A 14,153-nucleotide genomic window follows, 5' to 3' on the forward strand; every position below is an offset into this window, starting at 1 on the left:
TGTGTTGAAAAAGAAACTAGAAACAGTAGTGGAGCTAAAATTCCTAAATGTTTCCTTATAATAAAAGTATTATAGTTATACTTTGATAAAGTGCCAGACAAGGCTTAGCTCTTTTTTATAACATGGCAACACATACACCAAGTCTGCTGGTCCCCTGTCTGTAACAATTCATTAAAACATACTTTATGTGTAATTTATTTCTAGATCCCCTCTAAACACAAACCCTCTTACCTCGTCCCCTGTGCCTATACCCAGTGAGTGCACCATACAAATTATGTGCACTATATCGGCAGGCTGTAATATAAAGCGTTACGGGTCTGCTCTGTTAAAAACAAGGGCCGAAAGTCAAAGAGTGAGAGAGTCTGCTTAGAAGATACACCTCCTTTTTCTCTCCCAACACATATAGCACGCAGACACACACACTCAAACACGCACACACTCCGTCATCCTGAATGGTTGACCAGAAATGTTATGAGTTTGAAGCTATATACAGTCTATGGTTTGAAGGGCATTATAAGTGTGTAAACTGTAAATCAACTTATCTGCTCAGATAACTTAGACTGTATGCAATACATCTATATTTTGGGGACAAAGGTCAATCACCTATTGGCGGATGATGCACTTTAACTGTGTGTGTGTGTGTGTGTGTGTGTGTGTGCGTGGCCTAGCATTACTATACTTGTGGGGACCTAAATCTGTTTACATAGTCACGTGTGGGGACTCGCCTCCCTCATGGGGACAAAATGGAGGTCCCCATGAGGGGAATCATTCATTTTAGGGTGAAGACTTGGTTAGGTTTAGGGTAAGGGTAAGGGTAAGGTTAAGGTTAAGGGTAAGGGCTAGGCATGTGTTGGTTATGGTTAAGGTTAGGATAAGTCTCCAGGAAATGCATGTAAGTCAATGTAATGTCCCTTGAAGTGATGTATACATGGTATGTGTGTGTGTGTGTGTGTGTGTGTGTGTGTGTGTGTGTGTGTGTGTGTGTGTGTGTGTGTGTGTGTGTGTGTGTGTGTGTGTGTGTGTGTGTGTGTGTGTGTGTGAGAAGAGAGGGATAAGATGGGGCTGTAACAGAAGATAACCTAGAGTAACCCTTACTTTATGTTTCATAGACCGCCTCTTTAACTGACTCACTTCAGTCAGCGTTTTGGTTTCAATCTGAGGAGGTTCGTAAAGAACGATAGTCCTCTGTTAGACAAATTCATATTGGAATGACATTTTCATTCAATGATAACACATTGGAAATCTGAGATCCAAACCATTTGAAGCACGCATATGCAAACATTTCACATTCAACAACTGCTATAAATTAAGAATACATAGCATATCATTTACATTTAAAATAGAACAAATTATAAATAATATATATTTTTCTTTTAAACTAGGATTAGCAGTATAAAAATAGTTGCTACACAATTCTTTTTTTCCCACTCTTCCATGCTTTTGACTGACATATTAGATAAAGACTGAATATCTCACAGACAATCCCTGACAGGCCATTTTTTGTATGATTTACAGTTTAAAAGTCTCTCTACTATGACAGTCAGTCTTCTAAACTCAGGAAAAATATGTTTTAAAATTAACTTTTTTATTTAAAGGTGGGGTAGGTAATTTTGGAGAAATTCCAGCTCGAGTGCGCTAGAATTTGAAAATACACAACCGGAAAAAATCTGCCACTTCCTTACAGAGCCCCTCCTCCAACACACACGAACGCACACATGACCAATGAGGGCACGAGATAAGTTTTGTGCACAGATGGAAGGCTGACAGGCAGGTAGGCCATCCAGTTATTTTAGCCGGGCCGGCTCAAATGATTGGTCGTGCTTTTTACAGTACTAAGGCTTCCACAGATGACATTTTTTTATGGATTTTTTGTCAAAGCACTTAAGATATTCATTGCTATCGGGATGTTAAGAGCATTCCATGGAATATAACAAAAAGTGTATCTCAAACCGGTTTCTCAAACTTACCTACCCCACATTTAAGTTGCTTTTCCGATAAACCAGTGCAGTGTACCAACAGTCCAACATGCGGTGATGACTTACGTTAACCACTGAAAACGTGAACATTTTTATATTAGACAATCTTAGCCTAGTACCTTATTGACCATATTTTCTAGGTGAGATAGCACTACAACCAATCAAGCCTTATAAGTGCTTACAAAAAGTGTGATTTATTTGCTACTTTATTGAGATACACACTTTTTAGGCTGACAGTTGTTTCTTTATTGAACTAGAGGAAAACACAGTGTAATATGGAATGTAAGTATCTGAAACATATCCTTAAAGGGTACCAAAATACAAAACTATAGAGTCTTGAGGAGATAAAGACTGTATATCCAGCATACACTTAATTGTCCTTTGTTTATTTGAGTACAAAAGGGCTAATGTGGGAAATTGTCTGCTGTCTAAATTAAGGCCTCGCCAAGTTTAAACTGTGGCAGGTGTTCATATGTTTAGTTTAGTGTGTGTTGGTCTACCTACATGTCATAAAGTATTATATATTGCTCCTATGACTACTACCAGCCTGGTGAAATTATTATTTTGTATTTCTCCCAAATGTCCAAAAGTTTTATTCTAAATGATAAGTGCGGGGATATTCCATATTTTCTAATTGTCAACAAATATACCAAAAGACAAAAAACAGCAATAAGTATAGAAATGAGTGATTAGTAGAAACAGGAATCTACTGTTAAGCCTGATATACAGTACAGTAGCTGCTTCCTCTGTGCAAAGGACTTCCCTTGTTTCAAAACACACCAATGAGAAACACAGCTGCATTGGATAACATATTTCCTCATTACCATGTAAAGGGCACTGCCATTTACACCAATCAATCCCACATACACCATCCTGCTGCTGTAAAAACTCACACAACACTATATTATTCTACGGCTGCTAGTAGTCCCTACAAATGCGCTGTTTATTTCTATTTTAGAAGTGTTTCCTAAATAATACAGTGGCTAGTAGTTTTAAGAAAATAATTAAGCCTTTTACTACGAATGCAACAATATTTTCTGGGCCTATTTTTAAAGGATTTACGTATTCTTCAGTAGGCTTAAGACTGAAAGCCACAGACAGACTCGGCAGGTAATAAAATACTCAGACAGAATTAACAACTGTTGCTTTTTGCTCTATTTACGAGGTTTGTTGACAATATATATTTTTTATTATATCACCCTTTAACAAAATACATTTAAGAATGCCCATTTTAACTTGACTTACTGACTAAATTTAGACATTTCATGGTAATATGTACCCTCACTTGCTCTCTTCCTATTGCATGTAATTCCCAAGAAAAGCCAAAGACCAACATCAAAAAACAACATGCAGTCAAAAAGTGTAAATATTAGTAACGTGAGCTTGAGGTTCACTGTTTTATGTTGTACATCATGGAGTTTTCAACTCCATATAAATGTTTTAGAATGGTAATAATGACAAAGTCAAACATTAGCTTACAGTTGTCCTGGTTTTGTCCACCGTAATACCGTCACTGAGACAAACAGCACACACTAGTGGCTACCTACAGCACTGCACCTTCTCTTCTCTGTGGCCCCTTTTCATGAGGGAGCGTGTGCAGCAATATTTATTATTGTAAGCTTCCAGGTCGGGCATTTGAGACGCAGTGCCACAGATCTTACTGATACCCACATACACCCCACATCATTGTACAAGAAGGAAAAGGATGAGCAAGCAGGGGAAGGACAGGGGACAGAGGAGAGATAAAGGTCTGTTTACAGCAGGTGAGGAGAAGAGGGGAAGGAGAGGAGGGGCGGACAGTGATCAGCTGCATGCAGATTTACAGAGGAGGCCTCAGAAAAAGCATCTGCCTGGAGAGAAAGAGAGACAAACAGAGAAACAAAAAGTAAGAGCAACTGTCAGATACGTTTGAGAGAAACAGGGAACGAGAGACAGCAGCCGGTGAGTCATGCCAAAATAGCTAGAAGGAACATGTCTCAAATCATCTTATTTTGGGTGTCTTCACTGAGAGCCTTTTGTGTTTGGAAACTGCATGGAACACTCTGGGTCCAAACTTAGACTTCATAGGATGTAAAACCAACACTGTGAAACACTTGCCCTGACATTTCAACATAAAGAGCTTGGAAAGCAGTCTGCAGGTTGAGTGTTATATAAAGTGTCACCACATTGACTAGTTCTACCTAAAGTAGAACAATAATTAAGGTTTGAATAAAGTAAAGCATTATTCCTGCAAATTGAGTCTCCAAATAAATGAACTGTTGTCCCTGGGACAGGTGATGTTTAATAGGATTCACTGGAACCACTGAATAAAGAATGTGACAGCCAAAGTAGTAGGATGAAGTAAAAACCCAAAGGCGGTATTCATTTGACTCCCTATTGTAATATGCGCCTTTCCAAGGGAATTTATTATGAATAATCTTTAAACCTCAGCTTGGATTTATGAAGTAATTGCAAAAAAACAAAAAACATAGAGTGCTGATCCGAGACAGACTCTATTGTTTGGTATGTTTGTGCCTCTAGTACTTCACAGTGCAGTCCGGGCCAGAGTTGTTATTTTTAGCATGGGAAACCTCACAGACAACACCCGTCCCTTCACACTGGCAGATGGCAGCTTTTCTGCTGTAAACTCTGCAAAGCACCTGAGGGCCGAAACCCAATAACCTCAAAAACAGTGATGTTTTTATTCTCTAACACAGGCTCTGCTCCCAACCCAATACATTCCTGCTTATACTGCTTTCATATTTGATGAAAAAATGATGACGGTAGCTAAGTAAAGACCTTGTAGAACTCAAAGTATGAATCAATCTGCATTTATTCAAGTAATAATTGATGAGCAGGGCTGTTAAATGTAAAGTCCAGGGGGTCCGTTTTAACATTAAATGCAAATGCTTTAATAATCACAGCGAATGTATACTTACAACCCATGTAAGAGCTGTGTTCCGAATACATTTTTTAGATTCAGAAATATGAGATTTGTACGTTTTTTCTGAACCATGATTCATGATAAATTAAAGAGTTGCTGTGTTTTCCGTTCTCTTACCTGCTCAGGACTATTAGCTGGTCGTGGCCTCGGGATGCAGGCCGTAGAGTTTGGCTGGATCCTGATTGTCGCAGACGTCCGTTCTGAGCACAGAATTCACATTCAGACACATACTATCCAACACATCAGAATCACAGGCGGCCCCGGCACCAGATTCATGAGCGGCAACAGGAGGATGAGGAGGAGGAGCAGCAGTGACAGCATCCAGAGGGAAGCAATGAAGCAGAGAGACATCGTGAGCAAAGCAAATCAGTGATGTTATAGTTATTAGTCATAAAACACAAAGGGGAACAGTGCATGCAGGAGTGTGTCAGTGCCACACTTTATAATGATCTATGCCTATCACTGACTGTTATCATCATGCTGGATGCAAGCTATCTCCCATTTGAAGTAAATATTGCAGGACATTCATGTAATGCTGCAATAAGGCCATTAAAAGGCCTGACGTGAACTCTAAAATAAATCAGTTTCCAGAAAATCAGTAAGACGACAACTAACAGCAATGTGTCTTATGCAGTAATCAACGAGGGTGCAGCAGTCTTACCTGTTGTCATTTATATCTGTGGTGTTTCCTGTGGACAGAGAGAGGTGCATAAGGAGGCAGGCAGGTGCACAGTGAGAGTGTTAGTGGTGTGCAAATTAGGGAAGAAGTGACTTTTTCTCAAATAAACATAGTTTAATTGAAACAGCCCAAATCCCTTGGAGATATGGCTTTGAAAAAGCAGCTGCATTATGTGTTGGTTCTCAAACCCCATGCACACATGACTGAAGACAGTGTTGGCAGTCATTTTCAAACAACCCATATGTGCATTTCCCTGATAATAAACCCAACAAGCTAGAAGAAAACATAACAGTAGCACATTTTCGAAATTCAGGCAGCAGAATATATATATATACTAAAATCCATGTGAAAAAAATTGCTTCTCACTGTTCTCAGGTCAAATATTTATATGTGATTACAAATGCGATTAATTTCGATTAATTAATTACAAAGCCTCTAATTAATTAGATTAATTTTTTTAATCGAGTCCCGGCCCTACCAATAACAGATGTCATACAGGTAGACCAACAGCAGCACAGAATGGCACTTACATTAATAAAAGCACACCATTATGGCTCACTTTGTAGTCTCTGCATCATAGTTGCATTCTTTTAATTATTTTTCATTTATTTTCTAGGCGGTTTAATGGCTATGCCAAATGTCTTTCTATAGCAGCTACTGGAAAAACCAGTCTTTAAAAGGTCTGTGTTTTCCCTGAGCTACCCTGAGAGGGATTCATCTCTCAAAATATTCACTTGACTTTTTATGTGAAGAATATTGCCATCCAGATTAAGGTGTTTCAGCTGTTTTTCGAGCGCCACACATTAAGAAATCTATGTGCACTGATTCATTGATATTCATGGAAGAGCGTTTACTAAATGTGTGTGCTTTAAACTTGATGAGTTGGCTGCTATCAGGGAGCCTCGCGCCTGACTGGATGATAAGGCTGCTCAATTGAATCTATTTATAAAAAAATTAAATTGGTAGTTCATAAAAATCTAATCCTTACAGGAACTGTCAGGGCTACACCTCAACAGACTCAAAATACTGAAAGTAAGTCATTTGAGGTACAGCCTTGCAAAGCTACCTTCCTATAAGCTCTTTTTGAAATGCGTGACACTCAGTATAATTATATCCCAGAGTGAAAATGACTGGTGAGGGACCAGAAAGAAATGTACCTCTGAATTTGACTGGCATTACAGAGCAAGAGCGCTTTCATTCAAAAATGCCATACAGTACACTGAATGACCATTTTGGGGGAAAATACTGGATAAAATGTTAAAAAACGAAATTAAACTGAGTTCATCTAAAATAACTGATATTTTATCCTTGATTAAAAAAATCTTCACAAATCTCTTGAGATGAATCATAGCTTCTAAGCAGCTGTCGGTATTGAAAAGAGTATGTTTATGCCAAGAGGAGAGAAATATCAGTGTTCTCCGTATGTTGTTGTTGGCAGTGGTGAAAACCATCTGAACCACCATCATGGGAAGCGACAAAATAAGAGCAGCCTGTTTAAATGAGTGTTCACTGGCTAGCATCACTGATATTAGTGTTTTAATAAAAGAAAGGTACATGTCGCAGCAAAGTCAAATGTTGGCTGTGACCCAGTTTGTGACTTTTATTGACACTCCTGGGGAATTGAGGAGGCGGGGTGTTGTTACACAACTCTACAACTGTCATGGCTAGGTCAGGGGCTGAGGTGGGCTCTCAGTCTGTCTGCAGCCTATCTGTCGGCTGAGTAATGACTCTGTGAGGATAATCTATCTCCCCCAGAGTCGCCTGCTGATGAGAGCAGACACAAACATGAGGGTGCAGAAAAGTCTCAAGAAGCAGCAGCAATGTCCTCAAAACAACAAAGAGAATTTCCTCAGTGAATGATAAAAAACAAGGCTTTATTCCATAAATAAATGTTATCCCAAGGCCATTAACCTGTCCTGAGCCTGTTACAAGAAGATGAAAGCAAAATGACAACAAAATAACAGCAGGGTGGATTGATAGCAGCATGCAATCATTGTAAACTGTTTAACAACCACCACTCTGTAATGGTATATAAATCATCATTCAAACATAATGGCTGGTATGAAAGCATTACAGCCATTATAGCAACCACTAAATATAAAGAGGTCCTAATAAGAAGGGAATTCGACCCCACTGATCTTCATCATAATATTTCACATTACAATAAAAAGGCACATGTGAACAAGGCTCACCGTTTTCTGAATCGAGCATCTCTGCCGTGTTCTTGTCTGCTCGACTCTGAGGTTCAGCAGGAAGCCTGCAAACGAGACAAAGATGTTTATGTACATTTTGCCTCTGGGATATTAGTTTCAAAATCACGGGATCAATAGGGTCTTTGAGTTAAATGAGAACTTGAAAATAAAAGTGTACCCAAGTGCTCACTCGGCCACTAAATAATAAATCAATGTCAAAACGGATTCACTGACTGTAAGAAAGAAATGGCAACATTGATGCAATACTCGATAGAAGAGAAGTATACTGGATATTTAATTAGCAAACTTTGTCCCCTAGACTAGAGGATTGTAAAATGAGAAGGTGACCTACTTGCTGCATGGTAAACTCAATATACAAGTAGTACATATGATTACAACACTTTAAATGACTTATGAAAGCTGCAAGGCCAACGTTTTCTTTAATCAGAGATGCAAGCTCTGTATTTATTCTTGTAAATAGATTTAATTATGTGATTCTGAGTCTGACGTTTTTTTTGTTTTCTGTAAAAAACATTATGTGGCAGATTGTCACATGAGACACCCCCACATGAGAACAATTATCCCACTCCTGTACACAGAGTGGGTAGAGCAGGATCTATTTAAAAACAGCAGTGTGAGAAATGTGTTAAACTGTCTCGACGAAGGTTGAGAGTGACTAAAAGGTTAGTCATTGGTTAATATTGGTTCTTATTTTTGAAGAATCACTGGTCTGCATTTCAACGCATTTAGATGTGCAAATGTGTCTTCATAAAACACAATGCTTTTTTCTACTAACACACTAAAGTGTAAAAAGCTGGGCTGCTTAAGCTTTGCACTAAGAACACAGATAGATCTAGATACAGTATACTTTGTATAAGAACATCATTATTTGCCTTGAGCGTGATCTATTATTTCTGACTTTTGAAAATAATTCATGATCAATGGTTGGCAAAATAGTCCTAACTAAAGATCACCCTTTTAGCAGTTTCCAGAGCTTTTCTCAAGCATTCAACTGCATTGTCTTCACTATCAGCGGATAGTCATGATAACTGCACTGCCAATACAACATCTCTGTAAATAACTAGTAAGATGTAAAAAAATGAAGTAGTCCAAACCATTATGTTCAAGGATGTGTATAATCACCTGCAGGATATTACTCCATGATGTTAAATTATAAATTATACACATGCAGCTGGATTTGCTCACATGTTGTCCTGACCGACGCTGTCCTGAGGTCCGTTGTCGTGTGAGTCGCTGTCCTGAGCTTCGTTGTCGTGTGAGTCGCTGTCCTGAGCTTCGTTGTCATGTGAGTCGCTGTCCTGAGCTTCGTTGTCGTGTGAGTCGCTGTCCTGAGCTTCGTTGTCGTGTGAGTCGCTGTCCTGAGGTTCGTTGTCGTGTGAGTCGCTGTCCTGAGCTTCGTTGTCGTGTGAGTCGTCGACCTGGGGGTGGGGGTGTTTGGTGGGGCTGCTCTGTTTGGAGTTGGCCTCAGGTAACCTGGGCTCACTCTCTGGTGTAGCAGGAGCAGCAGGAGCAGCTTCTTGTTTCATGCTGCTGTTGTGGAAGTCAGCTTTATAGAAGGCAACGGGGTGATCGCTGTAGCCTCGGATGTAGAAGGGGTTAGTGGGAGAGCACGAGTGGCCGGCACGCACAGGCTTGGCTAGAGATAAAACAGAATGATTTATTGATTTATCCATTCAACCATAAAAGACAAAAAACATCATATTTGTGCTGCCCAGAAGGGGTATCGCTAACCTGTCGTCTCTAGGACAGAGTCATACGTTTAATGTGACTTGAATACTGAGGATATATTAAAGTCCAAGTGAAACTGTCTGCCACTGAATATAGATAACCTTTTTTTAATCAGGGAAACCAAATGACTGCAATGCTCTCTTTCACAAAGGTGCCCTGCGGATAAGTTATACAATAAGGGCTGAAATCAAACACAAATTACAATATACAATATAAATCACTTCTCAAAGTTTTCCTTAGAGATAAAAAGAGAAACCATTATACTTCCAGGTCTATAACATTTCAGAAAATAGTAAAATATGTCCATCCCGTTTTTTAAGTACAAGGTGATGCCTTTAAATGTCTGGTTTTGTCCGTCCAAATCTGTCCAAGGTTAGTATGATAAGCAGCACATCTTCATATTTGAGAGGCTGGAAACAGCATTTTCTGCCATTTTAGCAGAAAGTAGAAACATTAATTTAACCATCAATTGATTATCACAATAGTTGGCTTATATTTGTATTTTAATCGACCGATTTAGTAATTGTTGCAGCTTTAGATGGAGACCTTGTTTTTATGTAGCCCATCAAATTTAGCATAAAGCAGTAAAATCACCATTTTATCAGCCTGTTTTCCAACACAGGAAACACACATTAGCTATCCAGCTGAAGTCTTTTTGATCCAACTTCAAAACATCCAAACATGAACACACTTCTTGCAAGATCTTTTTTTTCCTTTATAACTTTAATATACACCAACACATCACAGTTATTCTGAGGCGCTTTAGAAAATCATTGGAAAATCATTGTTCTAAAGACTCTCAAATCAATAGCTAATTTTTCTCACAGCAGCATACTGTAGGCATCTCATTTATTTCACAGAATTCAAACGCATGAGTCCAATTACCTTCGATAGACACAGTGATGAAGCAAGTCTTAGTGATTACAATGGATTACAATGCTTTTCTAATCATTGCATTTCTCTCGAAAGAGCTCTTTGTGTAAATCCTTCGAAAAAAAAATGCAGCCCTCCATCACATCTATCTGTTTGGTATTATAATTATTGTAACAATTATTGGCAACTCATATATGTTGTTGAATTTAGTTTAAAAACGTTCTCAGGACCTTGCTCATGCATGATGAGGTGGAGTATGAGAATGGAGGAAGAATATACTGTAGGTACTGGAAATGTCACGAAAGGAATTCTTGCACCATGATAAAAGATTCTCGCAGTACATTCCAAGTGCAAATTGAATATCAGAAGCAGAAGAAAAGGTGCGGATAGATGGAGAAGGGTGTTAGTATATGTAACCTTAGCAGCGGATGTGGAGAGAATTAGCATTTTACATATTAATGATTTGCATAAATCTAAACAGAATATTGAGACATTTGTCTTTATAATTTACTTTAATTTGAAATTACTGTTGAAATAAGATGCACACTGTAATGAATAAGAATAGTTAAAACCATACCGCATGAGTTTGAATGGATATTGTTTAATTGGCTGAAAGAGAAATTATCCTTCAAATTTTCCATAAAATAAAATGATGTCAAATAATTTCAGTGGACTCATGTTGACACGTTTCCTTGAACATACAAATCCTTTGTTTTGAAAGCATTGAGATGCACTGGCAGAATAATTCACCTCATGCAAGATGGAGTCATTTGAAGTTGTTGTGCTGCACAGTATACATTACTGTTATTTATTTGAGAAGTAATAAAAGCCATACTTAAGCAATTGAGAAAAACTGTAATATGCCTCTAAATAACCTTAATGTCATGAAAACGGCTGTGTGTAATTTGATCGTGGACTGAATTACATAAGATGCAGATATACTGTATTGTCATTGCATATTGTACAAGTACTGAGGCAATGAAATGCAATTAATGTCCTAAAAAGAAACGTAATAGTGCATATTGCATATTAATACCCATAGATCAGATTTGAATAGAGAGGTGCAGAGGATCACTGACTGCACACAGAGTGAAAGATCATTTAATGAAATAACATAGCTTTTACTGAAATGACACATGTAATACAGTGTGTAGATCACTGCTGATGGCTGTTAAATTATTCTGAAGTATTTTCTGAGTGTGTGAGTCAGTGAGCAGGATGATGTATTACCTATTTGTGCAGCATGGGGCCGGCGGAAGGGATTGCGGACCCTCATCACATCCTTGATGCGCTCCACCTCCTGCTGGTAGCGATGGCGGTCCTTCATGGCTCCTTCCTTCGCCTCCTTCAGCGCGACCTCCAGAGCCTTGACTCGCTCAGCTGTAGACCGAAGACGTTTCTCCAGTTTTGGAAGCTCACAGCGAAGATCTGCATTGTCACGCACCAGCTGTCACACAAAAGAAGACATAAACCCGGGGATTAACTATCTTCTTATTTCCCATTTCCATTCCATAGGAAAATGATCCTGCAGTTTTTCACTGTTAGAGATCCAACCTTTTGTCCCCAAGAAGAGAACATTGAAATCAATAGGTAAAGCATACAACAACAGATGTAGCAAAGTGACCTCACAAATCTCTTTACCTGGAACATTTATATTAGTTAGACCCAAATAAGTTCAGCGGAGTAAAAGTGCCTTAAGGAAAAATTGTCTAAGAATATACAGTGCTCCGTGTTTCATCCATTCATCCAATTATTCCATTTAATCTGGCAAGCAAAAAAAGAGAATAATATGTGGTAGTGAGTTTTGTTAAAAGCAAAGAACCCAGAACCAAAGTATCAACTTTAAATCTGTATTTCTGTAACGTTGTGTTGTCAAGGTTGTCCAAAAAAGTTAACCATTTTAAAAAGAAGTTAGATATCAAGAAAAAAAGTGTCAGCCATGACAGAGTCTGTGGGAGTAAAGCATAAAACTGACGGAATGTTTCATCCCCACCAATATGTTTTTACACATGTGTTACAAGCGTTTAGAGACACAATCCTGTGGTGCACTGTGGAAAGAATAATACTCTTTGTATCCAAGTAATCTAACAGGCTAAGGATCCTAGATTCAGGTTTGGCAGAGCTATGTTATTGTTTGGTTGAGAGTCATTTTGAAGAGAAATGGGAAATAGAGGCACGACTCCTATTTTCCAATTGATGTAATAAGAGAAATCATGACAGTTGTGAGTGTTTCCAGATGGAAATACAGTCAGTCTGTGTCTGTACAAGGGCAGGACAGATCAGAGCCGCTGTCCACTGCCTGTCTTTAGGAGTCTTATCACTCTCCTCTGGGAGCTTGTTGATTTATGACCATGACTTTCATCTCCTTTCCTACAGTATCAGCAGGGGGTAGATGGGATGGAGTCTCCCAGCAGCCACTTTAGGATTGGCTTTCTGACACTGCTGCAGTGCAGCGCTCACCAATCTGCCAGCACGACTTTGTGTGCCAGTCTGCAGAGCGTTTAGCACATCAACACTCGCTCTGGTGTAGTCCATTTAGGAATATTAAAGTTGGATGTGTGAAGTGTGTGTGTGTGTCTGTGTGTATATGAGTGTTTGTGTCTCGTCTTTTTGAGCGCAAGGTTGACTTTGAGAGATGGTGTGCGTCAGATTCAGAGTGGATAAAAGGCGTGTTTTATGTGCACCTGCATGATGAATTATTTTGCATTTATCAATTCTGAGCGACTGAGTACCGGGCTTCCTCTCCCTGAAAGCAGCGTGTTTTAACACCTGCTTCTGCTCTGTTTTCAAGGAGACTTATATTTGAAGTTGCAATAGTAAAATGATTGATGGTGCCTGCTTTACTCTTGTCAACACTGACAACAATGTTCTGTATTTTAATTGTGCTCTGCTCATATTTATTCTATCCTGGTAAAGCGTTTCAGCCCGACACTGCTGCGCCATGGCACGGTGATAATCACATTTACAGGCTGAGCGAAACACTATTATTTGTCCTAGTTTCAAACGAAATGTTGGATGGATAAAACATGTTCTGTTTTCTCACTATCATTTATATTTTGATATGGGCTGTTACCTGTTTGTGAACTTTTGTAAGCTGGTCGAGGTTGTTTTCAAGAAAGGAAATCTTCTGTTTCTGACTGATATATCCCCCTCTCTCATCAAGCTCCAACTGTGCACTCTGTGGACAGAAACAATAAAGAACTTTCAACCTCTGAAATACTGCAGTTCAAAAAAGTTGGAGGATTCAAGATTCAAGAAGTTGTTTCCGTCTTACTTTTCTAACTCGGGTCGTGAGGTCTTGAACGAAAAGCTTGCGGAGGTTGTGCAGGGTGTAGAGCTCACGAGCCTTCAGAATAAAGTGAGAGAGGAAATAGTGCAGTTAGAGCAGTTAGGGAGTATTTAGTGGATCATTGGCCCGTGAGGGAGCCAAGTGAATCGTGACAGCAAATAATGACTTACAACCGTGTCTTCCAGCCCTTTGAGGTCCCGCTTGGACTGCTCATGTCGCTCATGGAGAAATCTATATATTGACAGAAAGATAGATAATTAAAAAAACTTCTCCCTACAGCATATTTTTGCCAGATTAAATCATGAATAAAGATCGCATCTAACTCTGGCTTCAATCTGCCATCTGATGCAATACGCTGCAACGGGCAGTGCAGACTGACCTATTAGCAGCCAGCTGTTACCTTTCCAAAAACTGAAAGGGGTTAAAAGGGTTCATTTTAGTTACAAACTGTACGACTTGACTCCTCCACAGG

The 14,153-nt window shown here is 39.1% G+C and overlaps 1 protein-coding gene across 2 annotated transcripts in view; it reads right to left on the bottom strand.

The window, feature by feature from the left end:
• Positions 1-943: 943 nt before the first annotated feature.
• kif5ab (kinesin family member 5A, b) overlaps positions 944-14,153 on the bottom strand; it is an 82,324-nt gene continuing 69,114 nt past the window's right edge. Inside the window, exons 21-29 of one of the 2 annotated variants that reach the window (XM_034198390.1) lie at positions 13,852-13,912; positions 13,667-13,738; positions 13,466-13,570; positions 11,623-11,839; positions 8,977-9,427; positions 7,771-7,835; positions 5,561-5,588; positions 5,017-5,077; positions 944-3,826 (exon numbers count right to left, since the gene is read on the bottom strand). In XM_034198390.1, the coding sequence (XP_034054281.1) occupies positions 3,731-3,826; positions 5,017-5,077; positions 5,561-5,588; positions 7,771-7,835; positions 8,977-9,427; positions 11,623-11,839; positions 13,466-13,570; positions 13,667-13,738; positions 13,852-13,912 (1,156 nt within the window). In that variant the 3' untranslated portion in view covers positions 944-3,730. Of the gene's footprint in view, positions 3,827-5,016; positions 5,130-5,560; positions 5,589-7,770; positions 7,836-8,976; positions 9,428-11,622; positions 11,840-13,465; positions 13,571-13,666; positions 13,739-13,851; positions 13,913-14,153 lie in introns of both variants that reach the window. The other variant, XM_034198389.1, reaches the window with a different exon arrangement.

The sequence above is a fragment of the Gymnodraco acuticeps genome, unplaced genomic scaffold (genome assembly GCF_902827175.1).
Source record: "Gymnodraco acuticeps unplaced genomic scaffold, fGymAcu1.1, whole genome shotgun sequence".
Classification (NCBI taxonomy): Eukaryota; Metazoa; Chordata; class Actinopteri; order Perciformes; family Bathydraconidae; genus Gymnodraco; species Gymnodraco acuticeps.